General features: G+C 36.7%; 1 protein-coding gene across 1 annotated transcript; it reads left to right on the top strand.

The window, feature by feature from the left end:
* The first annotated feature begins 4,673 nt into the window (after window positions 1-4,673).
* Window positions 4,674-21,344, top strand: LOC137934381 (probable transcriptional regulator SLK2). Its single transcript, XM_068778669.1, has 9 exons — window positions 4,674-5,655; window positions 5,745-5,876; window positions 6,114-6,162; window positions 8,551-8,765; window positions 8,860-8,928; window positions 13,753-13,853; window positions 19,696-19,789; window positions 19,883-19,952; window positions 20,062-21,344. The coding sequence occupies exons 1-9, from the start codon at window positions 5,065-5,067 to the stop codon at window positions 20,931-20,933; spliced, it is 2,193 nt and encodes a 730-aa protein (XP_068634770.1). The 5' UTR covers window positions 4,674-5,064; the 3' UTR covers window positions 20,934-21,344.
* The last annotated feature ends 3,855 nt before the right edge of the window (window positions 21,345-25,199 follow it).

Raw genomic sequence — 25,199 nt, 5'->3', positions numbered from 1 at the left:
AGTTAAAACTTTGCTAGTAAGGGACTTCAAACATTATTGATCATAAGAAAATGCAGTGATCGATCATACTTAAATTGCACAACCAGTAGAAATCAATCAATCCATCAATCAATAAGTTATTGTCTGACATAAAATTGGCCGTTATGATCAATTGATTGATCGATCACTTTATAATGATTGATCAATCAAAAATCTAATTTTTGCAAACGGGTAAATAACAACTAGTTTGAGTTGGGGAAATTATAAATACCCCTTCAAACATCTTGAGGATATAGAGTTGAGGTTTCACTTGCTCATGCAAACTCTACAAAATTGATTTGAGTGTCAAAGTTCTATTTTTATCTTCTTTGAGAGAAAAACCTTCATTTTCTCATATCTTCCTACTTCTCTCAAAATTTCCCTAGCAGACTTAGTTCCATCAAGCTCCTTCACTTCAATCATTCGTGCTTAAACATTTGGAATCTTGGTTCTCATTTGAAGAAGGGTTGTCTCCCATATTAAAGAAGAAATTGTAAGTTTTTATTCTACTTTTATATTTTCATTTCTTCTTTTATAGTTTGTCTATTGCCTAGAAAGCTAAAGGATTTGGTTTTTAGAACCAGGAATCTAGAAGGGGAATGTTTGACTAGAGCTGAAATCTAGTCCTTTGTGAAAAAAATTTAATCCACCATGAATGATTGCAAGAATGGGAGAGCTTCAAGACATTCAAGGCGAAAACCCAAGAGAAAGAGAGCCAAAGTAAGGGACGAATTTTTATGTGTATTGAATGAATTATAGAAGGATCACAAAAGTTTATAAATGTTTTGTAAAAATCTTAAAGGAGAAATAAATCACAAGGACTTCCTCTTACAAGTTTGTAATTTAGGCATCTTACATAATTACACAAATCAATTCAAAATAGAGTTCAACCATTCCTTTCTTCTTCTTTGATTTTGGATATTGATTTCCTTTTTTGATTTTGCCTTGATCTTCATCCTTTGATTAATTTGAGATAATTTGTTTCCTTGTTTGATTTGATCATGATTTGTAGAAGATCCTTGAGTTCGATGTAGTCAAACTCGCATGTGAGAGATTGAAGGGATCGAATTCTCTAGAACTATACATGGGGACTTCCTCTTTGAGTAGATGAGCTGGACATCACTCTTGCATAGTTTTGCATGGGTAATTTGTTCCTCTTTGCTTCTTGTGCCACCTTTAAATGAGCATGGTTTTCCTTCATTCGAAAGACTTTTTGGTGTAGCTTGGAATAATGCATTTTCTTGTACTTGTCGCTATATATTCATATGTTTTTGTTGCTTTTCATTCCCCCTCAAGTTGAACTGAGATGTTGACCGAACATTCAACTTGGTGATAAGTTGTCGAAACTGGTTGTAAAAGAGTGGTTTGGTGAAAATGTTTGCAAGCTGGTTGACAGAGGGATTATGATGAACTTGAAAACATCCCATTATAAATTTCTCGCAAACGAAATGATAGTCTATGTCGATATGTTTACTACGAGAATGAAAAATGGGGTTGTTAGCCAAGTAAGTAACATTTAAATTGTCACATAGAAGAAATGGAGATTGAGTTGAGTATATGTACAAATCTTTTAGAAGATACCAAAGCCAAGTGATTTCAGCACATGCAGAAGCCATGGCTCTATATTTGGCTTCAATAGTGGAGCAAGATACTGTGGGTTGTTTCTTTGCAGGCCAAGAGACAATGTTGAGTCCTGAGAAGACTACATAACCAGTGGTAGATCTCCTTGTTAGTGGGCAACCACTCCAATCAACATTGAAAAAGGCAAGGATATCTACTGATGAGGGTTTGAAAAAACTTACCATATGCTAGGGTACCTTTAAGATAGACAACTTCAGGTGTTTTTGTACTCTCAACAATCTTATTGTGATGGTAATTATGGTTACTGAGGATATAATGTATACGATAAAGGTGGTAATTTAGACTCTCATAATGATTTTCTCAATTATATGGGAAACTAATGTTTGTTTGATCCATGAGTCGATGATAATTTGTATTATGCTTGTGTACTCATTAAAAGTGGGTAAGTTATTGTTAAGTACCTAGCCAATACTGTCCAAAAGACCGGCCTGATAGGTAACGGAAAGCCAAACACTTAACCCAAGATCACACACCAGGGACCACAATAGTACTGCCCCCTTTGGATGAGCCAACATCCATGACGGCCCACTCTAGCTTCTAGGGTCGCCCCCTCTGGGATTCGAACTCGCAACATGGTGCTAACTCTAATACCAAATGTTAAGTACCTAGCCAATACTACCCAAAAGACCGACCTGGTAGGTAGTGGAAAGCCAAACACTTAACCTAGGATCACACACCAGGGAGCACAACAGCTATGAGTACCTATTTTATAGACCATATCTTGACAACCTTATAATAATGTCCAATTGTCTAACTCTACTTTTAATTCAAAACATAAGTCTTTATTTTTTAGTTATTTACTTTATAAATTTGCATTTTGATTATTCAAAGTGATATGATTCATGTCCAATTTTATCACCTATTCATTGTGGGCTATTGTACTATCTTGTGTCCATTTTTCTATTTTTTAAAATATTATATTAATATGGTAATTGAAAAAGTATTCAAGATCATATTAAAATTAAACTAATATTAATACTATATTTAATATATTTTTACAAAAAATTAGAATAAATTATGCTACGTAAAAAATTATTTTGTTACAAAAAACATTTATAGAGAGTATTTCTTAGTATTATTATAGGTTTATTATAAATTTAAGTTTTCACTCATTTGTAAATGTATTTGTCAAACAAGTCATAACTCTATGTTTTCCCTTAATCTAAACATATTTTGAGCAGTTACATATATTTTTAATTTTTTGATATTTTATGTAAGATAATAATATATCTAAAATAAATATGATGAATAAATTTTTTGTACAATTTAAAAAAAAATTAGAATTATTTTCTTCTATCAAACCTTAACCTATGAGAGTCTCTTATATGACCAGATATAGTTAAGACGTAACCGGATATAGACTCCAATGTTTGGAAGAAAGCAAGAAAGAAAGAAATTATCGTGATAACTTTATGGTACATTTGATAAAATATTTTTAGGCATAAAAAAATATTTTTTGAAACAAATAACCACTTTAATGAAGTAAGTCTCTTTGAATAACAAGATTTGGCTAATAAATAAAAAAATTGAATTTTAATCTTTATTATAAAATATATATTAATTTATTAATATATATAAGGATATATTTATCTTATAAATTAGTATATGCTTTTAAAACAAGCTTAGCCAAACATAATTTTTCTGAATTAATTATAAAAAAAAATTATTTATAATTTTCAAACAAACTTTTTACATGAATAATTTATAAAAAAAAAAAATATATGTATATATTTAATTAATAAATACGTTATAAAAGCAATTCAATCTGTAATGGATGGATGTTCCGTGTGTGGATCTTCCCACGTGGCGAATCTCTTTTCCCTCTTTTCTGTCTCCGACGGATTTACTATGCACCCCTACACTATCTTCTCACATCTAAAAAAACAACCCAAGCTATATCTTCTGAGGTAACATACTCGAGTCGCCACTCCGCGATCATGACTCGGACTACGTGGACGCCTCAGATGTTCGACACGCTCCCCAATAAAAGTGGACCGGCTATTGGCGGTCGAGTAGGGTTCGGAAACCGTTGAAGCCAGTCGCTCCCTTCCCGGCTGCAATTCCCGCGAGGTATAAAAAAGCGTCGCCCACTCGTCTGTGGCGGTTCCGACAGGAGACAAGCCCGGCGTTTCTTATTCTTAGCTTGGTTTGGTGAGTATATAAAATAATTTTTTGCCCTTTTGTTTTGTTTTTTTTTTGTTCTTCATCTTTTCTCTCTGAAATTACAGTGATCCTCAAGTCGCGGGGTTGATGAAGTGTAACTTTTTCTTGCTTTTTGGTTTTCCTCTTTCGGTTTAGATTTTTGATAAATTTGTCTTTGTTATCGTTTTTCTTGGTTGAAGTCGTGCTTGGTTACGATTATTTCCTGGATTCTCTTTTTCCTTTTGTCTTAGATTTTACAATTGGATAATGGCGTTAGTTTTTCTTTCTTCTTTTTGCTTTTATTATATTCTTTTGTGTATTTGAAATGATTGGCGGGTGGATTAAAGTTGTTTCAATCTAGAGTGTTAATTTTTTAGGCTTATTAGACTGTATAAGCTGAAAGAATTGTTCTTTGAGTATTAGGGTTTTCACTGGGAGAATTGGAAGCCAATTTCTAGTTCGAAGGGTGTGCGATAATAATGTGCATTATGTTGTGGGAAAAGCATCTCTACGAACTCTGCAATTACGTTTTATTTTCTCAAATTTCTTTTCTTAGCTTTGATTATTGGCTATTTGGTATGCTTTTATTTGTTGGGTTGAACAGTTTATGTGTCTCGTGTGAATTGAACAGGTTTTGGGTAACTTGAACAGATACTTACACGACTGAAGTGAAAGTCCTTGCCCTCGGATCCTTACACCTAATTTTTTTTGTTGGGCGTCTGTTGTTGATTATTCACCAGCTAGGTCTTTTATTTGGTATAGTTTGGAAAGGAAGTAAATTTCTTTTCTTATATCGGTGATATGGGTAATGGCCCCCTTAAGGCTTTCAGCTTAGACTTTTTTTAATTAATTCTATAGCTCCACCTGAATTTACAAGCATACCAATTGCCTTTAGGACTGGCTCTGGGGAGCTACCTGGATCCCAGCCACCAGTCAGCGGTGCCCGGTGTGGCACCCTCTCGGGTGGCTGGTGGGCTATCCCAGTCTTCCTCTGCCTCTGGCATCTTCTTTCAAGGAGTTGGGACCCAGGCACCAGTGAACTCCCGGTTGAATTCATCATTTGTGAACTCATCTGTTTCTATCTCTGCTGCTGGGCAGTCTACTCTGGGGCCTGCCTCTGGTGGGGACTTGAACAGGGTGTTAAATAGTGCAGCAAATTCTGGACCTAGTGTTGGTGCGAGTTCGTTGGTCACAGATGCGAACTCTGCCCTCTCAGGAGGATCCCGCTTGCAGAGAAGTGCAAGTATAAATGCAGAGTCATACATGCGATTGCCTGCCTCACCCATGTCGTTTTCATCCAACAATATTAGCATTTCAGGTTCTTCTGTCTTGGATGGTTCTTCCATTGTGCAGCAGAGCCCCCACCAAGATCAAACTTCCCAACAGATTGGACAGAGGCAGCAGCACCAAGCAACTTCCAGTGCCACATCTCAGCCAACAGGGCTCCCAGGGCAAGTTTCATCTGCAGGATCACAGGTTCCATCCTCCTTAAACCAAGAGCCAAATAGCTTATTACCTCTGCAAAAGAAGCCAAGACTAGATATCCTGCAGGAAGATATTTTACAGCAGCAAGTTATACAACAGTTGTTGCATAGGCAAGACCCTGTGCAAGGGCATAATCCACATTTACAAGCCCTACTTCAGCAGCAGAAAATTATGCAGCAGAGGCAGCATTTGTTGCAAACAATGCCACAAATTCAGCGCGCCCACATGCAGCAGCAACAACAACAACAGATGAGGCAGCATTTGCAACAAGGTGTTCATCCATCAACAGCTATTAGGCGCCCTTATGACAGTGGCATATGTGCCCGTCGGCTTATGCAATATATATATCACCAGCGACACCGTCCTGCAGTAAGTTGATGGTTTATTTGCATGCTTTGAAGATATTTCTTCTGTTACTAAAATTACATGCACCTGATATTCTGTTGATCTGCTTGCAGGATAATAGTATTTTATACTGGAGGAAATTTGTAGCCGAGTATTTTGCTTCTCGTGCTAAGAAGAGGTGGTGTTTATCTTTATATGATAGTGTTGGACATCATGCGCTGGGTGTTTTTCCTCAGGCATCTATGGTTAGTTTTGGGTTTTTAATGTGCTTGTCTATTTTACCTAGATACAGAAAGTGTTTGTGCAGTTGAGCCAAAAACATTTTTTCTATATATACCTACTAGTCACACAATATATTTATTGAGTTGGTTATGATTTCATGTGCATACATATCTCAAGCTTCAGCTGTAGATTTTCATGAGATTCCTATAGGCTTTTGTGTAGTCTTTACTCCTAATCGTAGTGTGCTCTTGCCTTTGCAGGATGCATGGCATTGTGATATTTGTGGATCAAAATCAGGAAGGGGATTTGGTTAGTTGTTTCATCTGCATATGATGCATAATTTGTTCGGGATTTTATGTATTTTCATTTTCTTGTTTTCTTTTTTTCCTTCTAATTATAATCTGAGAAACTCAGCACCAAAGATGGAGAAGGTGAGAGAATGTTAGGAATTAAACGCTCTAATTCTAAACTAAAGAGAGCAATAATAATAAATGCAAAGTAAGCACGAAAAACAGAACAAAATTTATACAGGTTCGCTTCAAGGTGAGACTACGTTTTGTCTTCCGCCACTGCAATAATCCACTATGAAGATGAAATAGTTTACAAGAGAGATCGCATACACTTACAGGTGTTGTTTTTCTCTAATCTCTCTCGGTCACAAGTGATGCTCCTCGGATTATCAAATCCTAATAGTGGTGTAGGAAATTAGGGCAACTATGATACAAGAGTAAAATTCCCAAACTGCCCCTAATGAAATAGCAGTAAATATATTTTGAACCGGGCGGGGGGCTTCCCGCCCCCCTTCCAACCCCCATGGCGACTTTACCGCGAAGGTTGATCCGCGTATCGACTTAGTGTAGGACATTCATTAGGCTCTACAACTTAACAGAGAAGAAACGGACTTTTGAGTTGCTCTTTCCAGCCACTAGTTGACCTGCCTTTATACCCTTTTTTTAATGGAGTTTGAGACAAAAAGGAGTTTGAGCACAAAAAGGAGTTTGCAGATACTCTGAAACATAAAATTATTAGGAGTCATAAAGCTAATCAGTTTGATTGCTATGCAACTTTAGACCTATAGCAAAATACTTCTAATAGAATTTTAATCAATGTGAATTCTTTTAGAACTCCAATACCGCCTCAAGCTGGAGTATATAATAGATGCCTAGCTTGTTGAAGATCTATGATATTAAAGCTGATATTGAGACCTTGGTAAATACCTCTTCAAGCTGACAATGATGAATCATTGGATGTAGATCTGACATTGTCCTACACCTTGTTTCACAAAAAAAGTTATTCACAAAAGATTCTTGCCTTTGTGTGATCAATTGAACTTCTGCATCATCTGTCCGATAGATTTTTGGACCTATCTTCATAAACACCTTTAGCATGGAGTCTCACCTTGAATCAATAAATAAAAGTAAAGCATAATAGCAAGTCTCAAATTATTGTTCAACCTATAACTTCTTTCTTCTTCCCTTTAAATAGCATCACCATCTCAAGAAGAACTGGATAGAGGTTATGTGATATTGATAGGCCAAAAAACGAATTATAAAGATGAAGAGATGGTCTCTTACAACTCTAGTTAGCAAGTATGCCAAAATTTAGAAGTAAGGGGACAGAAAAAAATGGGTGACACAACGTAAGATTTGAAATCAACAAAGATACAATAGATGATTTTGAATAGAAAGTAGTGACATCAATCACTGAGAAGAAAAGACTTAGATTAGATTGTATTGGAATAGCTTTATCCCATCTGTAGCATGAAGAACTAAAGAATCACTTATTACCCCACAATAAGAAGATAAATCCAGGTTAATTGAAACACATAACAGAAAAGTACTTCCCAAAATAAAGTCCAACCAATGTTATGAAGCCAAGGTTGGATTGACCTATTGAATTGGGTTCAATCAGACCCGGGCCCCTGTGTGGGTCAAGTAACTTTGAAAAAGGAAAAAAAATTGGGCAAGGCTCAGCCGGTTCCTGTTGAACTGGCTGAGCTGGATGGGTCAGCCCTGCTGATTGTGGAGAGAATTTCTTTCTTGGAGAAGGGAATGTAGGGGAGGACTATGGGGAGGGCGGCACCACCCCCCCTCCCCTCATTTGTGCAGCGGTGTCGTTGGGGCATCAGGTGCTGGATTTCTTATCCTGATGTAACAGTAATTAGACATTTGAGTTTATATGTCAGAAGCTAATTACGTACTTATGACACATGGCACTTTCATAATGTTCTATTTATCTCCCACCGGTGTCCATTTTGCTCTTTCAGTTGCATACCTGTCCAATATGTTCATCTGTATTGCCTTAAATTTTCTTGGTAGGGAGTTTATCTTTCACTTCTACTTTTGCTTCATAGGGTATTAAATTTATCTTTTTGTTATCATTTGCTCTATCTTATATCCTTCATATGTCTCACGAGCCCTCTTTTTGCACCATTTTCATCTTGATTTTATCCTTCAGCTTGCTTTATATATATATATATATATATATATATATATATTGAATTGATCTTTCACTTTACTCTATCTTTCTATAGCTTGTACGCCACATTTCAAAAAAAAAAAATTGCTCTTCCCAATTTTTTTTTAATTCTTTGTTTGCCATGATTATATATTCTAATTGCAATCTGTAAGTATCGGAAGATAGTTTCTTCATCTTTTTGCTGATACAGTTTATTTTTTATATTTCATCTGGGTGCAGAAACTACATATGAAGTACTCCCTCGTCTTAGCAAAATAAAATTTGACAGTGGGGTTGTCGACGAGCTTTTGTTTCTTGACATGCCTCATGAGTATAGATTTCATTCAGGGTTAATGATGTTGGAGTATGGGAAAGCAATTCAAGAGAGTGTCTATGAGCAGCTTCGTGTAGTCCGTGAGGGCCAACTTCGTATCATATTCACTCCTGATTTAAAGGTAAAAACAACTGCCATAGATGTATGTACCATTGGGGACCTTTCCTTCCTATTAATCTTTGTTTGTATTTTTTTTATATGTGTTTCCACATTAGATTTTATCATGGGAATTTTGTGCTCGGTGCCATGAAGAGCTTTTACCTCGGAGATTAGTAGCACCTCAGGTATGACATTGTGCTCCTGCTGTTGTAAGCTCATCCATGTATTTTTTAAATTTATGACAGCAAATTGTCATTATTGACTTTTTAGGAACCCTTTTTAATGCCCTTCAGATATGGGTCTAAACAAGCAAGCTTAGGGGTGATTCCACTGCCCGGTGTTAATCTGGTTGACCTGTTAAATGGTACTGACCTGATTCATCGAGCTTTTCAAAATGAGAACCCAAATGGTAAATCATAACTTGGGTTAAGAAAAGGACCTGCTTCAAATCTCCTGAAAAAGAAAAGGTTACAGTTAAAAAAGAATGAGTAAGGAGTTGAGCTTTTCAATTACCTTCAACATGCCTGGACCCCTGCATGTTGAATTAATCTTTCCGTCAAATTAACCTGGGGCAGAGATCAGAGAAAGCAATATCTGTGCCTTGCTGGCAGGAGACTGTTGTTTCTGTTGTTATTGTAGTTTAGTGGCTGCAAGACCAAAATTTAGCAAGGATGTGAGGCAGAGGGGGACTTGGGATTTATAATTAGTGTTAGAGCTATTTTTAGATAAGAATCTAAATTTTTTATATTTCTAGGCACGAACCCCCCTAATTACGTAGATTCTTAAAAGTTTGCTGAGACCTTTTAGGAGAAACCCTCCTTTCTTACTATCCAACCAACTGACAAACCATATTCCCCTACATGGCAAGAATTATTTCACTATCAACTAGACTGTTTAATGTTCATTACCAATCCTTACTGTTCTCTTAGTAATGAAAATTTTATTGGATTAAATTATCTTTTTAAAATTATACCCTTGAAAATTTAAAACATGATAAAGATGAAGTGCATGGACGATTGTTCTAAATTTTCATTAAGGCTTTGAATTATCCAAAATTTCTAGCTTTATGTATTTACTTAGAAGTAGGATTAAAAAAGCCAAATTAACAACAGGATTATTAGAAGTTACCAAATCTGTATTTTTTTTCTTTAGATTTTGTTTTGAATTATACCATATTTAATTAATGGTTACGTTTAAAAAATTATTGATAACTTTGATTAGTTTTACTATGGGTCCCCGGACAAACAATTTCTGCATCTGCCCCTGATGTAAGGACCCCAATTTCCTGTAAAGTGCATAAGTTGAAGGCATTTGAGCTTCTTGCTGTCTGTGAGCTGGTATTTATAATTCTCGACAAGTTCTTGTGATTGATTTTTTTGGGGTCTCTGGCTAGCTTAGGTATTTTGTTAATGTTGATTTCTGCTATTTATTGCTAGTGCCTGCCTTCCTAGTTGGATCAAGATAATTTTTTCTTCACTTTTTAGTGACTTTTGAAAATTTTCCTAATCATTCTCTGCCACTATGTATGATGCAAAATTATTGTTGGACAGAGATTTCTGTTCTATGAAGCATGTGACCCCAGCAGAGTGCGGACTTTGAATGAAGATCTTGACAATTTTTTTTTTTTTTAAGTGAACCTGTTAGAAGGTTGATCAGATTTTGTTTGTTCATCCCATGAGATTTCATTTCAGAAAATTAACTTTTAGGGTGACAAAATGATGATTTAAAGTGAACCTGTTCAAAAGGTTGATCAGATTTTGTTTGTTCATCCCATGAGATTTCATTTCGGAAAATTAATTTTTAGGGTGAAAACATCATGATTTTTTTTTATGAAGATGAATTATATTGAGAAGCACAAACAACAAACTACATGAGCATCTCATAAATAACCAAGGATTGAAAGGAAACCCCTTTGCGTAGCAAGCGAATCTGCCAAGGAATTGCTAGACCTCGATAGGTGAGTCCTAATACAATCAAAGAGGGAGGAGATACCTGTGTCTCACAGAAGGTAGCCCATTGCCGTTAGGGAGGGTCAAAGAAGGAGGAGGAGCACTAGGAGATCACCACAGAAGAGTCGCCCTCAATGATCATTGGTCCGAAGAAGTGGTCATGGAAGATACTGAGCCCCTAGAGGAGGGCCATTAACTCAGTAGAGGTGGATTGGAGATGCCCATGGGTCCGAAGTAGAAGATTAGGGTGGAGCAATCAACAGATCGAATGGTGCCACCAAATCCCACAGGGTCAGGGTTGCCTAGAGAGCTACCATCAAAGTTGAGTTTGAGCCCCCCAGGCGCGAAGAGAGGGGAGGAGTTATGGTCTAGACACCTGAGCAAAAAGTTTCCAGCAACTGTGGAGGAGGAAGCATCCAAGCTTGACAAACTCTTTCTGGGTCTAGGAAGAAATCATGCTGGAGATGTGATTGGAGACCTCGCTCACACCAGAAAACTTACATTGAAATTGTCGATTGTTATGCTCAATCAAAAGGTCCTAGGGGATGAATGCATGATAGGTAGAGTGGAGCGAGGTTCCGAGGAGCCATGCAACACGTACCGTAGAGGTCATGAGGGAGGCAACACCTAATCCCAATCTTATCAAGGAGGCGGTTCTAGACTTCCCATGCCAAGGGGCAGTTAACAAGGATGTGGGAAATGCTCTCCTCAGTGGTCGAGCAAAGGGGTATTGAATAAGGATGTGAGACACACTCTCATCTGCGGTCAAGCAGGAGAGCGGCGGGGCGCTGCGGGTGGGGGTGAATTTCCTTGCTTCCAGTTGTCCTTAGTCAGGATCTTGTTATGGACAATGTGCTCTAGATAAAAAACTTGACCTTGGGAGGACCTGAGAGCTTCCAAGCCATTGCCGAAGTGTGAGATGAAGCTGCCTAGGAGTGGGGAGGAAAGCCGAGTTCATAGTGAAAGTCCCACTAGTAGTGATCCTCCAAATCATGCGATTGCAAATGTGGGGCATAAGCTTAATGCCTCGAAGATCATCCAAGAGGGTACAAGCGTCAAGAGACTCCAAGTTGGATAAGCCTCAGCGAGGGTGAAGGTTCCAGCACTGCCCCTGAAACCATCAATCAGTAACTGAGAGAGTGGAGAGGCGGAAGTGGGAGGGATAGGTTTCTAGAAGGGGGCGGGTTCTAGTCCACCAGTCGTCCCAAAAATCCGTGTTCTGCCCATTGCCAACTGAGATGGAAATTGCTGACTGGAATAAAGGGAGTAGGGGGGGAGCCGGCGTTGAGGCCCTGCAGAGGTCCACCATGGAGAGGAAATCCGCAGCTTTGCAGCAACCATGCTTCTCCAGGCAGTGGGAAGGGGAGAATTGAACGTCCAAAATCAATTGAGGAGAATGGCGGAGTTCATACTTTTGATAGGCCAAATCCCAAGGCCACCAGAGATCTTTGGCTTGCAAACATCCTTCCACCTCACCTTCCACCCAATGAGGTGGTATTTGAACCCATCACTAGCACCACGCGAAAGGAATTGTCGCTTCAAGCACTCAATGTAGTGGCAGACCGAACCGGGGCAAGGTAGGAAGGATAGGTGGTAGTTCGGGAGGCCGGAGATGCATGAATTCAGGAGGGTGGGGTGAAAAGATCATGATACAGAGCTCATTTGATCCTTTAATGGTTTTTCTGAGCTCCCATGATGCAAACTGGTCTCATTTTGGGGTCCTGTCTGCTCTAATCTTTTAATCCAGCTGAAGTGGAAACTAATTAGTTTCATATCAAACTTATGTTACCCAAGAGATCATTTAGTCATCAGGAGATTAGCTTTATTGTATTATAAATTATGTTTTCAAGCTAGTCTTCTCTTGTTCAACAAACTTTTGGCTGGTTTATTTCACATTCTACTTTGATCTATTATGAATCAGATCACTGGTAATAGTTTATTGTCTTTTTGCTATTTTAAGGCCAGTTAGTGTCATTCTTTAGTGACCTCTGTGAATGATTCTCTAGCTGTGGAATTTACATCTGGTAGCTTAGTCATGTGCCATTTTTTAGCTTAAATGTGTATAAATGTACATCCTCTAATGTCATATGAAAGTCTCTAGTTGGTGCAAACAATAGTCTCGATTGTGTGACAATGTGCAAATACCAATAGTAAAGTATTTATAGACAGCAGCTCATACACCTAAAAAACAACTACAAATAGCATAGAGTAGGATAAAACTATCGTCTGTGTTGTGTTTTGATTGGTTTTATAATAACATGTTCTACTACTAAGCTTATTGAAACATGATACAGCAGGGTGTTTTTAATTCCAGTGGATAATGATGTTGGACCTTTAAGAGCGTGAGAAACAACCAGAAAACTGCCATTTGTGCTTACATTTGATGGGTTATAAGTAGGATTTCTGAAAGTCTTAAAAAAATGAAAACTATGGAATGAGTAAAATGTTAAGGTTAGTCAGTTGGATTTCGACAACTCTTCAAAAATTACTAACAAAATAAAAAATATAAGACTTGCGAGGTTGGTTATTAAGTTTTTATCTGTAAAAGTATTTAAAGTAGTTGTGAGCAATGATGGAATGTAGGAGGAGAGGAGATGGTTGTCATGAAGGGGAAAGACAAAAGGATAGAAGGCCGAAGTCCAGGTTCTCATGTGGTGTGCTTATAGAAAGCGGCTAGCATTAGCATGCAACTGGGAATAGGCTGTGTTGATGGTGGACCATTAGGAGAGAGGAGCATATTAACAACCTAATGGATCCACGGATGCACACTCTTGATCTTAGACTAACCCAGTCAGTATCTGAATTTAGATTTACCGGGTTTGCTGTCAGGTCAGGTTTTTCCATTCTAATTAGATCTTCAAAACTTTTTCTTTTTTGATTGGATAAGGCTTGTTTGTTGTTAGCTGTTGTACCTGTTGCTTTTGTTCAAAGGTGTTTTATTCTTTGTATTCTGTTGTTAGCAGTTATAAAATTGAGTGCCTTCATTCATATAATATTTTTCTTAGGCAGAAAGACAATGTTAATAAGATTCTTGCTGAATAGGCATGTTCGTTCTTGCAGGTGAACCAATTGGTGCAGGTTGCTCAAAAATACCAAAGTGCTGTAAATGAGGGGGGTTCTGCTGGAGTTTCAACTCAGGATTTACAAACAAATTGCAACATGTAAGTCAGCTTTGCTATGTCCAAGTGAATCTGTGTCTAATGCTTTCTGTTGAATCAAAATTAGTTTCCTTCAATGGTTACAATATTGTATTTCTGAAGTTTGTGCAAGTTGTTATGCATTGCTTGATTTAGTGAGTTAAATTGTAGTTTTGTTCAAACAATATTGTATTCCTCTCCCCTCAATGCAGTCTATGCAAGAATTAGTTATTTAAAAAAATTGTAGTTTGGTTCAAGATACGGTCCTCGGCCTCCCTAACGCCCGGGCCACTAGACCAGGTGGCTATAATGGAGAATTTTATAAACGGTGCTGGCCAGTTTTGAAGGAGGATATCACCTCTATTGTCCGTAGTTTCTACAATGGGGGCATTACCTTGAAAAGTGTCAGAGCTTCTCCCATTGCCCTCATCCCTGAGAAGACAAATGTTGTACTTCCAGGAGATTTCCAACCCATCAGCTTGGTCTCCAGCTCGTACAAGATTATTGCCCGGCTGCTTGGTCATAGGTTCATGACCATCCTTTCCATTATCATTCATCATGGATAGTGTGCCTTTATTCCTGGGCATGACATCCTAGACTCAACTATGGTCATCCATGAGATCCTATACTACCTTAAGAGATCCGGTCTCCCTCGATTCTTGCTTAAACTTGATCTAGAAAAGACTTTTGACTAAGTTAACTAAGCTCTACTAGATGATATCATGGAACGCATGGGTTTGGGGGCACGATGGAGATTCTAGATTCGTAGCTGCATTTTGTTTACCTCCTACTCTTCCTCAACGACGCCATTTGTGGGTACTTCAAAGGTTCTAGTGGTATCAGGCAAGGTGATATCCCCCCTTATCTTTAACTTCATTGCTGAACACCTGTCCTCTTTGGTTTATTCAGCAAAAAGAGTGGGGTGTCTTAGTGAGATTACCAGTCAAGCGGAGTTTGATATCCCTTTGCTTCAGTTTGTGAGGATACTATCTGTTTTGGCGTGGGCACCCTTGAACAAGTCATGAAGGTCAAGGCTCTCCTTGGCCTTTTTGAGTTCACCTCTAGTCAGAAGATTAACTGGAGCAATACCACCATTCTCGAATATCACATTTTGACCATTGAAGCTTGTAAGATTGTGGACGGATTTTTTGTTTTTAAATTGAGCTTGGTACCACATTGAGAGTTAATATTGTGACAACTCCCTAAATAAATAATCAATTTGGCAGTGTGACCTCTAAGAGAGCAAGTGGTGGTAAAGATGCTGTGACGTAGTCATGTTCCAATTCACTTCATCCTTCTTAGGAGTAAGAACAAACTTTATACTCGCTAAAAATTGGGGACCATAGACTTCAGCCCCAAGGTAATACCATTACTAACTTCTTTCTCTTCATTTAAACAATCTCTTCTTTCGTTTGAATCCACTATAGTATATAAAACTATCTTCTCTTTATTTTCAACTTAGTGAACTAAGAGCTGTTGCCTAGTTTGTGGACATGGGCTTTATGATGACATGTCTTTCCACACATAAAACATGTGCCGGTTTGCGGTGGTTTAAAAACCAGAATTGAGTAGGTTGAGGTGGGCTTTGAGCATTGCATGGCTGAAAGGAAACTTGATAGTTTAGTGCTCTGAAAGAGGAGGCTTTATCATCTTCTTTAGCATATTGAGCTTTCGTGAAGGCTTTTGAAACATAAGTAAGGGTAAGCATGCATACTTTCTGATAGATGGTTGCTGCCTACTCACTTAGTGAGTAATCGGTTGATCTTGAGTTTCTCCCAATAGATTCTTTCCTAGCAATTTGTAGAACTCTTTAGTATATTGAGAAACGGATTTTGTACCTTTTGTGATTTCGTGAAATCTTTCATATAAGCCTTGATGGTAGTCAAAACAACTTGTTTTTAGGTGAAACCTCCTTAAAATTGAAAATTTGTTTAGTGGTCAACCAATCAAGGTATCATGGCTCCCATTAAATTCAAGAACCTCAATTTTGATTCTAATCTCTTATCAGTTATTGTGTGTTGGTGAAGGATTATCTTGGAGCGACTGTGGGTGTGGATTTCGGGGTCTTACAATAGAGGCATGCCCGTGGGCAAGAGTTTCCTTTAAAAAGATTCTTTCTTTGTAGTCTCCAAACTCCCCTATTGCTAGCTCTTATATTGCTGGTAGTGCTTGTTGTTGCTTGGGACAATTACTTCATTTGCTACTTGAACTTATTTGTAATGTCGGTTTTGAACTCTTGAAATCTGATTCTAAGATGCTATCCATGCTGGTCTTCAAGATCTAGAGTCTTGATTTGGCCCTAGCTCTAAGCAATTTTAGTATCAAATAATATCGCTAAAATAAAAAAAAAAAAAAGTTCGGGCACAAGTTTGGAGATGCTAAAATTCAATTTTCAGTCTCTCAACTATAAAGAATATTAAAAAAATGAAAACTTACTAACTAGAGATTTTCCTAAAATGATTCTTCTAATTGGACTATGGACAAAGTAGTGTTGAAGAAGCCATATCAAAGGAGTCCAAGACGAGTGTCATGTAAAGCATATCTCACTGAGTTTCATGGAATTTAAAGTGAGTCTTATGCAAAGAAGGTATCACAGTTGAAGCAAAGTCAAAAAAGAAAAGGAGAAGACTTCATGGAGCACATGTGGGAAGAAGATTTCCTTCTTATTCTCTTAGTTTTATTTTCCTTATTACAACTTGTTGTGATTAGATTTAGTGAGATATTCTTGTGTGTACTTGTGAACTTTGGGAAAGTTTAGTTTTAGTAGGATTCAAGTTGTATTTTGCTATAAAAAGACATTATGTAAGAGAGCAAAACATCTTTGTCATTATTCTCTCAAGTTAATATCAACACGCTCTCTCTTTGTCCTCTCTTTCTCTCTCATGTCTTTTTTCCTCTATTTTCTTTTATCTTCCATGCTTCCTCTTTGAAAATCATCATGACATCAGAGCAAACAAGGTTATGAGAAGGAGAACAAAAAGAAGATGGAGAAGAAAGGGAAAAGAAATAAGAAGAAAAAAAAGAAAAAAGAAGTTTTTTCCTTTCCCTTAATCTTCTTCTTTCCCATAACTTGTTTTTGTATTAGGAGTTTGCATTATCGTAAAACAGTTTTTATATTTCAAATATATATTTTCGGAAAGATATTTCGAATATAGTTTCTATCTCAAAAAGAATTTTGTCAATTGGAGTTGTATAGATAAAAATCGACATCTGAAGCAGCAAAAGTCAGGTAGCAGGAAGGATTTGAGTAGCAGTAGCAAACTTTGTTTCTCACATTTTGTGCCGTAAAGAACTAAAATTTATATAAATAATTATATCTGAAAAGAAAGTTCTATGAGTTTATTTTCTAACCTTGAAGACCCTTTCTCAATCTGATGTTTCCAGAGAGAGATATCAACATTAAAAGAATCAAAAGTCATATTGGTAGCATGTTGTATGCGGAAATCCATGTTTTAAGCCCTTTTTTCCTCCTTGTTTTCGATTTGTTTATCTTGGTTTGATCAAGTTTCCTATTTGTTTTCCAACTCTAGTCAAGTATTTACCAAGTCCTCAAACTCTAGTCAAGTGTTTACCAAGTCCTCTTTCCTTTTTCTTCTACTTACATGAGTTTTGTTTCCTTTTACGGACATGTCTGAAATTTCTGAATTAGAAACTCCTTGTTGTTCTATCATGAATTCCAAATATATTTGTCTTCAATTCGCCCCACTTACCCAAAATAAACTAATTTTAGAATCCTTTCCCACATTGGCTAAGTTTGTCATTTCTTACATGAGAATTCTGGTTTTCAGTATGTTTCTATTTTGAGTTCCGTCTCAAAACTTTCCTTTTTGGAGATTTCCTTTGGAGTCTCTTTACGTGACTCCATTGTAAAGATATAAGAGTGTTAAAAATCTAGTGGTTGTCCTTAATTTGAAGTGAATGAAAGCCTTCAATTTTAATTTTTCAAAGTTAAGCTCCATCAATAGATCAATCATTCCAAGGATGACCTATCAACCGAGAATAACATGTCTCTATTGCAGCTATTACTCAATCATGCAGAGTAGAGGGAATTGTTTGAAGAATTACTTATTCAAGCTTGGTGACTTTCATTCATCTATTGGTTTACTAAGCACCTCCTTATTTAGAAGTATTGAGTGCTGCATTTTGCGTTTCTCTCATTTGAAGTACGAGGGCTGCTATCTTTTTTACTCACATCCTTGGTTCTTTAGAGTTTTTTTTTTCAATTTGTTGTTATTTAAAAAAATCACTTCAGAACAATGCTTATAGATTCACTATATGCAAATAATAGACGCCCGCCAACAACCAACTAAAATCAATTCTTTTATTCTTTTTACGCAAGTGGTATTTTTGAACTACCTTTACAAAGTGCGTGCTCTTTTTATTGCCCTAAAATTAAGATTGTTTGCCTTTAAATTTGAGTGGCCTTTTCAGATTGGTATTTTGTCGTTAGGGTAAGGGTGATCTCATATTTATTTTATGCACTCTAGGCCTATCGGCAAAGAAAATAATGATCCCCAACTTGGGGGGGGGGGGGGGGGGGGGGGGGGGGGGGGTAGAAGAAAAGGTACAAGTAAGAGGTAATTTACAATTAAGAATTTCATTTATTGTGGTAATCAAATTTTAAGGGGAGAACAAGATGAAAAACGAGAAGAAGGTTTATTTTTCAGAATTTTTTTTAGCCACAAGATCGAAGACTAAGAAATTTACAAGTTGAAGTTACAAACTCCAGTTTGAGGGAGAAAGTTGAAGAAGCCATATCAAAGAGTAAGACGAGTCTTATACAAAGCATATCTTACAAGTTTTAATGCAAAGGAGGCCTCACAGTTGAAGCAAAGTAAAAAAAGCAAAGTAGAAGAAGACTACATGGAGGACGTGTGGGAAGAAGATTTCCTTTTATTCTTTTAGTTTTAGTTTCCTTATTACAATTTATTGTGATTAAATTTAGTGAGATATTCTTGGGTGTAAGTGGAATTTGGGGAAAGTTTATTTTTAGTAGGATTCATGTTGTATTCTAGTATAAAAGGACATGATGTAAGAGAGTAAAACATCTCTCTCATTATTATCTCAAGTTAACATCCACGTGCTCTCTCTTTGTCCTGTCTTTGTTTCTCTTCTCTTCTATCTTTCATGCTTCCTCTCTAAAAATCAACTACTACGAAACTGCTAAAAGTGGAAACAGGATGTCTTTCCCTAGATAGCTAGTACTAGAGTATTTTTCTAAAATAGCAGCTATATTTCAGTTACATCAAACTCCAAAATGGTAATACAATGGACCTATACGTCGCCTATTTGTCCGGAGGCTTCAAGAGGCATTTGGTTTCTGATATGAGGTTTTGTATACGAAAGAGTGTAAGAGGTGAAGTCAAGACATTTTTGTTAGAGGCTCCTCCCCCCTCCTCTTCTTCCTGTTTGGTCTTCTGCTACTTTCACATTGGTGGTTGATGGTTCTGATATATGAGAAAGCTTTTGGTGATGGGTTTCTGGTTTTGATATCAGTAGTGTTAAAAAGTTATGGTTGGCATCCAGTGCATGTAGCAGTGGTAGAACGCTGTTATGTTGTTCAGGTTGGTTAGACAGGATGAGATTAATGAATGGCACTAATAGAAGATGTGGGAGGAAATGTAGTTGGCAGTGTTTGGTGAAACACGTTCTACATCCAGAAAGGAATAATCCATGATGACTATCACAGAGAGAAGATAGTATTGTGCTACCTCTGGCATTTAGATTTTGGGCAGTCTGTACGACTTGGATCTTCTTTCACTTCCATTCAAGTGTTGATAGTTTTTTTTTATTTTTTTGTTTGTTTTGGTTGTGGGTGGGGGATGTGGGTTCCTGTATGGTGATCCTTGATGTGTTGTTTTGACAGGTTTGTTACAGCAGGCCGTCAGTTGGCAAGGAATTTGGACTTGCAATCATTAAATGATTTAGGATTTTCCAAAAGATATGTTAGATGCCTGCAGGTATGCATAGACAGTGTTCGAGTGCTATCTACTTTCTGTTTTTTTTTTTTTAAATAAATTTATGGCATTGTAATATTTTTTCTTTCTTTGCAGATTTCTGAGGTTGTTTGCAGCATGAAAGATTTGATAGATTTTAGTCGGGAAAACAACATGGGCCCAATTGGTAATTTTCCATATTGTTGTTATTCTATAACTAGTAATTTTCACATGATTTTGTCTTGCCTTCTTCAAGCTGTTTTCTTATACAAACATTTCATGTATCTAATTTGCAGAAAGCTTGAAGAGTTATCCTCGGCAAGCTGCTCAAGCAAAGCTTCAAGTCCAAAAAATGCAGGAAATGGAACAACTTGTGAATGCTCGGGGTCTGCCTGCAGATCAATGCAATCTTAATAAGATAATGGCAATGCATCCTGGTCTTAGCACTCAGATGAACAATAACCAGATGAATGGAGGAAATCCTAATAGTTCAGCAGTTCAATCTGCAGTAGCAGTGAACAATTACCAGAACTTGCTGAGGCAGAATTCCATGAACTCCAGCTCAAATAATGCTGTTCATGGGGATGCTTCAACTTCTTTCAACAATCCAAATCAGGCACAATCTTTGCCATTTCAAAGTGCTGTCTCTTCAATGACAGGATCAACCTTGCAAAATGCCACATTGAATGGCCAGCCAGGTGCACATCCTCCACAAAACTTGATCAAACAAGGACAACCATCCTCTCAAGGAAACCAACATCTACAACAGCATATGATTCAGCAACTCCTGCAGGAAATGATGAACAATAATAATGGAGGTGTGCAACAGACATCACTTGGTGGACAGAACACAACAACAAATTCAGCAGATGATGTCTTTGCTGGGACTGGTGGGACTGGGAGTTTAGTGGGGCGAGTGGGCCCAAATATGGTTGGTTTTGGGAATAATACAAGCAATGTGCACAATAACTCCGGCGGATTTGTTCCAAGCAGGAATAACAGTTTCAAGACCGTCTCTAGCAGTTCTCCAACCGTGAGTGGAAACTCCTTCAATCTAAGGCAGGATGCTGTTCAGAATCTCCATCTGCCAGAGCTGGTTCAGGATATTCCTCGACAATTTTCGGACCATGGGTTGTTTAATGATGAAGGTTTTGGTTGGAAGTCATGAAGGCAGAAGTGACTGTTTGGCTGGTTTCTTCTCTATATTGTTGTACAGAAAACATATGAGTACTTTGTCCCGGCATGGTAGTTGCTGTTTTACAATTATGCCTTACTCTTGATTCTGAGGGGCTTTTCTGGTGTTGAAGTGCGGCGGTTTTGAGGCTTGCCATTTCTATCTGTATTTCTGCTGCCCAGTGAAAAAAGTTCTATTTTAGTTTCAAAGTCTATGCTATACCATGTTTCACTGAATTTGTAAGATTTAATCTTCTTCTGCTGTCAAACCAGAGATAGAAATTCATTGAAAGGGCTTTTCTCGATAACATTCATTTCTGATACTTTCTTGGAACACACTTAATTGTAACTAGTCAGTCCTGGACACCTCGTTTTTTTAATTTAAAGAAGGGCATTTATTAGTTAACGATATTTTCAGGGGCCCTGCCTCAGGGTTTTCCACTTCATAATCCTTCGAGGCTTCTGCTTCCAAGGCTTTTGCATAGGTTAGACTTGCTGTTAGCTTCGTGTGAACGTCTACTCACAAACTCTCTCATCTGTAGAGCTCTCCGTTGAAGCTCAAACATTTTGCCTCGTTTGATCAGGCTCTTTGTTGCCGAAGTTTTTTCCCACAAAGGGAGATGTTATTTGTACGAAATATAATGTTTTTCCTCCATCTGGACTCAGTAGTTTTTTATATTATTTTGTTCCGGTTTAACCCACGTCTCCTCTTACCAATGGCTAAGCCTCTTTTCAAGCTATTTCTTTTGTTTCTTTACTGTGGAAGGGGCTCGTTCCTCGTAAGAGAGTGCTGACTAACTTTGGAAAACTTAGAAATGAAGAAGTGACCAGACCCTCTAAAAAGAGAGGAATAGTTGCAGCAACATGGTTTTTTTCTCTGGTCATCGGTTCGTTGCCATATTTCAATTCTGTGCCTTGGTCTGGATTAGGAGGAGCTTGGTAGAGCAGTAATGTTATATCTATGATCTCTCCCAACCTCATTATTGTTCCTTCCAAACGATTTCTAGTGACTTTACTAGTCAAGGGAATCTAGATCTCACGTCTCCCTCCAAGCTCTTCATTGGATTCATATGCTGTGTTGAAGAGTAGTTACGGAAGAGTCTTACATAACTCTCATAGTAAGACGTCTCACAAAACTAAAATTAATATGTTAGAGTCTTATAAGAGTCTCATAGGAAGAGGTCTCACAGAAGAGTCACACCTAAATGTATTTTAGTTATGTTAGTCTTTTGTTTATGTTCAATTGTTCAATTATTCTAGGACTTATCTTTTAGTGTTTAATATGGTAGAGTTTTACAGGAGTCTCATAAGAAGAGGTCTCACTTATTTTAATTACGTTAATCTTTTATTTATGTTCAGTTGTTCAATTGTTTTAGGACTAATATTTTAGTGTTTAACTTTGGGTGTAAATGGGATAAAAGTAGTTTTAATTGTAATTGGATTCTACTTGTTTCCTATGTTATAATAGAGCTTAATTGTACTCAAATTATAACAACTCATATGTGTTTCTCTTTTCAAAAAATTCAATATGGTATCCGAGCGGGTTTTATGATTCGACTCGGTCAACCCACATAGAGATAATGTGATTCTTTTCTGATTTATCATCTCTAGTAGTTTAGGATCATATTCTATTTTTTTTTCTTTTATGTCCTAGTACCCATTGTTTTCTTGGCATTCTCACCTCCATCTTGAACTTTTCGTATTATAAATTATATATTGACAGAAAGATCATCAAGTCTACTTTCCAACAAAGAGAAATCGATATCTGAAATAGCAAAGGCTAGACAAGAAGGGACATTCGAACATCAATAGAAAACTTCAACTTTCGAGGTGTTTTATACAACCAAGAACGAGACTTTATAGGGAGAATTATATTTTAAAAGATAGATTTGTAAGTCTATTTTTCTTCCTATTAAATAAATTTTCAATCTGAGTTTTTTAGAGGGAGATATAAATATCAGAAGAGTCGATGGTCAAGCAGTCAGTTTGGCCTGATTGCATAGTCTGAAATCTATAAGATTATTTCTCTCAAAAGAAATACATTTTATAAAAAAGTCATATACTTGAACGAAAGGTATCGAAGTCTAGTTTCAAAAGCAGAAAATTTTATGTCAATCTGATATATATGTAAGGAGATATTCAAATTAGAGTTGGCAACCATCAAGCTATAGAAAGAAGAAAATAAAGAGGTCATAACAGATTAAAGAATGAAGTTTTTTTTTTTATGTCAAATTAGGTATCAAATTAAATTTCTTTTAGTCTAGTTTCTTATTAAATAAACTTTATTTTTATTCTGAACAATATTGTGAGAGATACTGATATCAGAAGTACTAAAGGTCAGTTCTATTAAAAATCTTTCCTTTTCCATATTTTCTATCCTATTCTCTCTCCATGGATTGGTGTGAATTGAATTTTCTTTTCTCCTAGAATCCAAGTTGTTTAGTCAAATTTCTCTTCTAATTAGAGAGTTTTGGTCATAATTAATCACCTCATGATGTGTTCATCGAAGATACGTAAAAATTTCCCGCTTCGATGTTGTTTTGAAGTTTTGCATTTTTATTACTTGGTTGTGTATATTACACATTGTCAACTCTGAAAATTGTGGTCATCCCTCCTCGAAAAAAAAGTTATACTTGGTCAAATTTATTCATTTCTACTGTTATAGTTTTCCCTAGTTTTTTTATTTAAAGGTCATATTCTAAATTCGTTTGGAAGTATGAGTATTGCATAGTCGCCTCCTTCTAGTTAAAGTTATTTTTTTCCAGTATTTCTTCAGTTAATCTTTTTGTGTTTTCATCACTTCAGAGTAGACCTACTATCTAAAAAGCATAGGAGTGTGCCTGACAACCAGCTTGAGACAAATCTTTTATTTTTCACCCAAGTGGTTATTTGTGTTTGAGCTACCCTTTGTTAGCTCTTTGTTAAGCCCTAAAGTTGGGCTGTTTTTCCACCTTTAAAATTGAGTGGAGTGTGTATCAAACTATGACCATTTTAATTAGTGTATAAAGTTTTGTTGTATGACTAGGGAGTGATTGTCTTCTTGAACAATGTATTTTATCCGAGCTAGGTCTCTGTCCATTTTATCCCCAACTTGAGGGGGAGAAGTTGAAGAACATGAAAGATTGAGTTTGTTCCACATATTGTGGTAATTTTTATGTGACAAAAATATTCAAGAGAGGGGGAGAACAAATGATGAAGAATTAATATCTACAAAAAAATTTAGCCAATGAAGATTGAAGACTAAAAATTCTTTTCATTGCAGACTGAAGTTATAAACTCCAACTTGAGGAGCAGTGTTGAAGAGCATATATGGAAGAGTTTTACATGATTCTCATAGTAAGAAGTCTCATAGAACCAGAATTAATATGGTGGAGTCTTACAAGAGTCTCACAACAGGAGGTTTCACAGAAGAGTCTCGGTTAAAGGTATTTTAGTTATGTTAGTCTTTTATAAATGTTCAATTGTTTTAGGACTTATCTTTTAGTGTTTAACTTTGGGTGTAATTGGGATAAGGGTAATTTAATTGTAATTGGATTATACTTGTTTCCTCTATTATAAATAAAGGTTTATTGTACTCAAACTATAACAAAGCTCTGAAATATTTCTCTTTTCTAGAAATTCAACATATTGTTTTACTTGTTGATCTTAACTTCTTCATCTACTTCCAAGAGTTTTCAAGTGAACAAAATTTGCTGAAAAAAGAACTTCAAGATTCTTTTCAAACATCAAGTTGTCTGACAAGCTGGTTTGCTTTGATGTGGTGTTGCCTGCCTTTGTCGTTTACTGCTCCAACATTCTCATCTTATCTAGAACAATCGTTAATAACTCGAATTGTGAAGTCTTTTGTGTGGAATCAAACACATGAAATAAAGAGGTGAATGTTATCGAGGTGGAGTTCAAATGTGAGTGCTATTGATTGACAAAAGAATGTATGCCCATGATGCTATGAAAACAACGATGATATGCGATATTAGTCTTGTGCTCATCATAGAAGAAGATGATTAAAGAAATTGTATTAAGCTGAAATTATATTTTTTTATTGAGTGATTTTTCTTCCGTAGTGATTATTATCACTATTTTATGTTAGAAATATTTTGCATTGGTTTTAAATTTTATTATTAGTGACATCTATATTTTATTTTTGTGATAGGTCGAGATGGTCAGTTATGGAATAAGATGCATATTACACTTTTTTTCTATTCAACCTAGGACCATTTTATACTCCCCTATTAGAGGCAACGCAGCCTCAAGAGTTGGAGAC

This window comes from Aristolochia californica, unplaced genomic scaffold, assembly GCF_029961685.1.
Source record: "Aristolochia californica isolate CCGP_79_NKW_82.1479 unplaced genomic scaffold, dmAriCali1.0.hap1 SCAF_6, whole genome shotgun sequence".
In the NCBI taxonomy this organism is placed as follows: Eukaryota; Viridiplantae; Streptophyta; class Magnoliopsida; order Piperales; family Aristolochiaceae; genus Aristolochia; species Aristolochia californica.
This window is presented reverse-complemented; position numbering and strand designations above follow the sequence as displayed.

What these genes read in the sequence shown, in the direction of transcription:
- LOC137934381 (XM_068778669.1), top strand. Translation starts at nt 5,065, where the DNA reads ATGCGATTGCCTGCCTCACCCATGTCGTTTTCATCCAACAATATTAGC. An exon ending in AAAATCAGGAAGGGGATTTG is followed by an intron (nt 6,163 to 8,550) that starts GTTAGTTGTTTC and finishes ATCTGGGTGCAG; the next exon opens with AAACTACATATGAAGTACTC. An exon ending in GGAGATTAGTAGCACCTCAG is followed by an intron (nt 8,929 to 13,752) that starts GTATGACATTGT and finishes TCGTTCTTGCAG; the next exon opens with GTGAACCAATTGGTGCAGGT.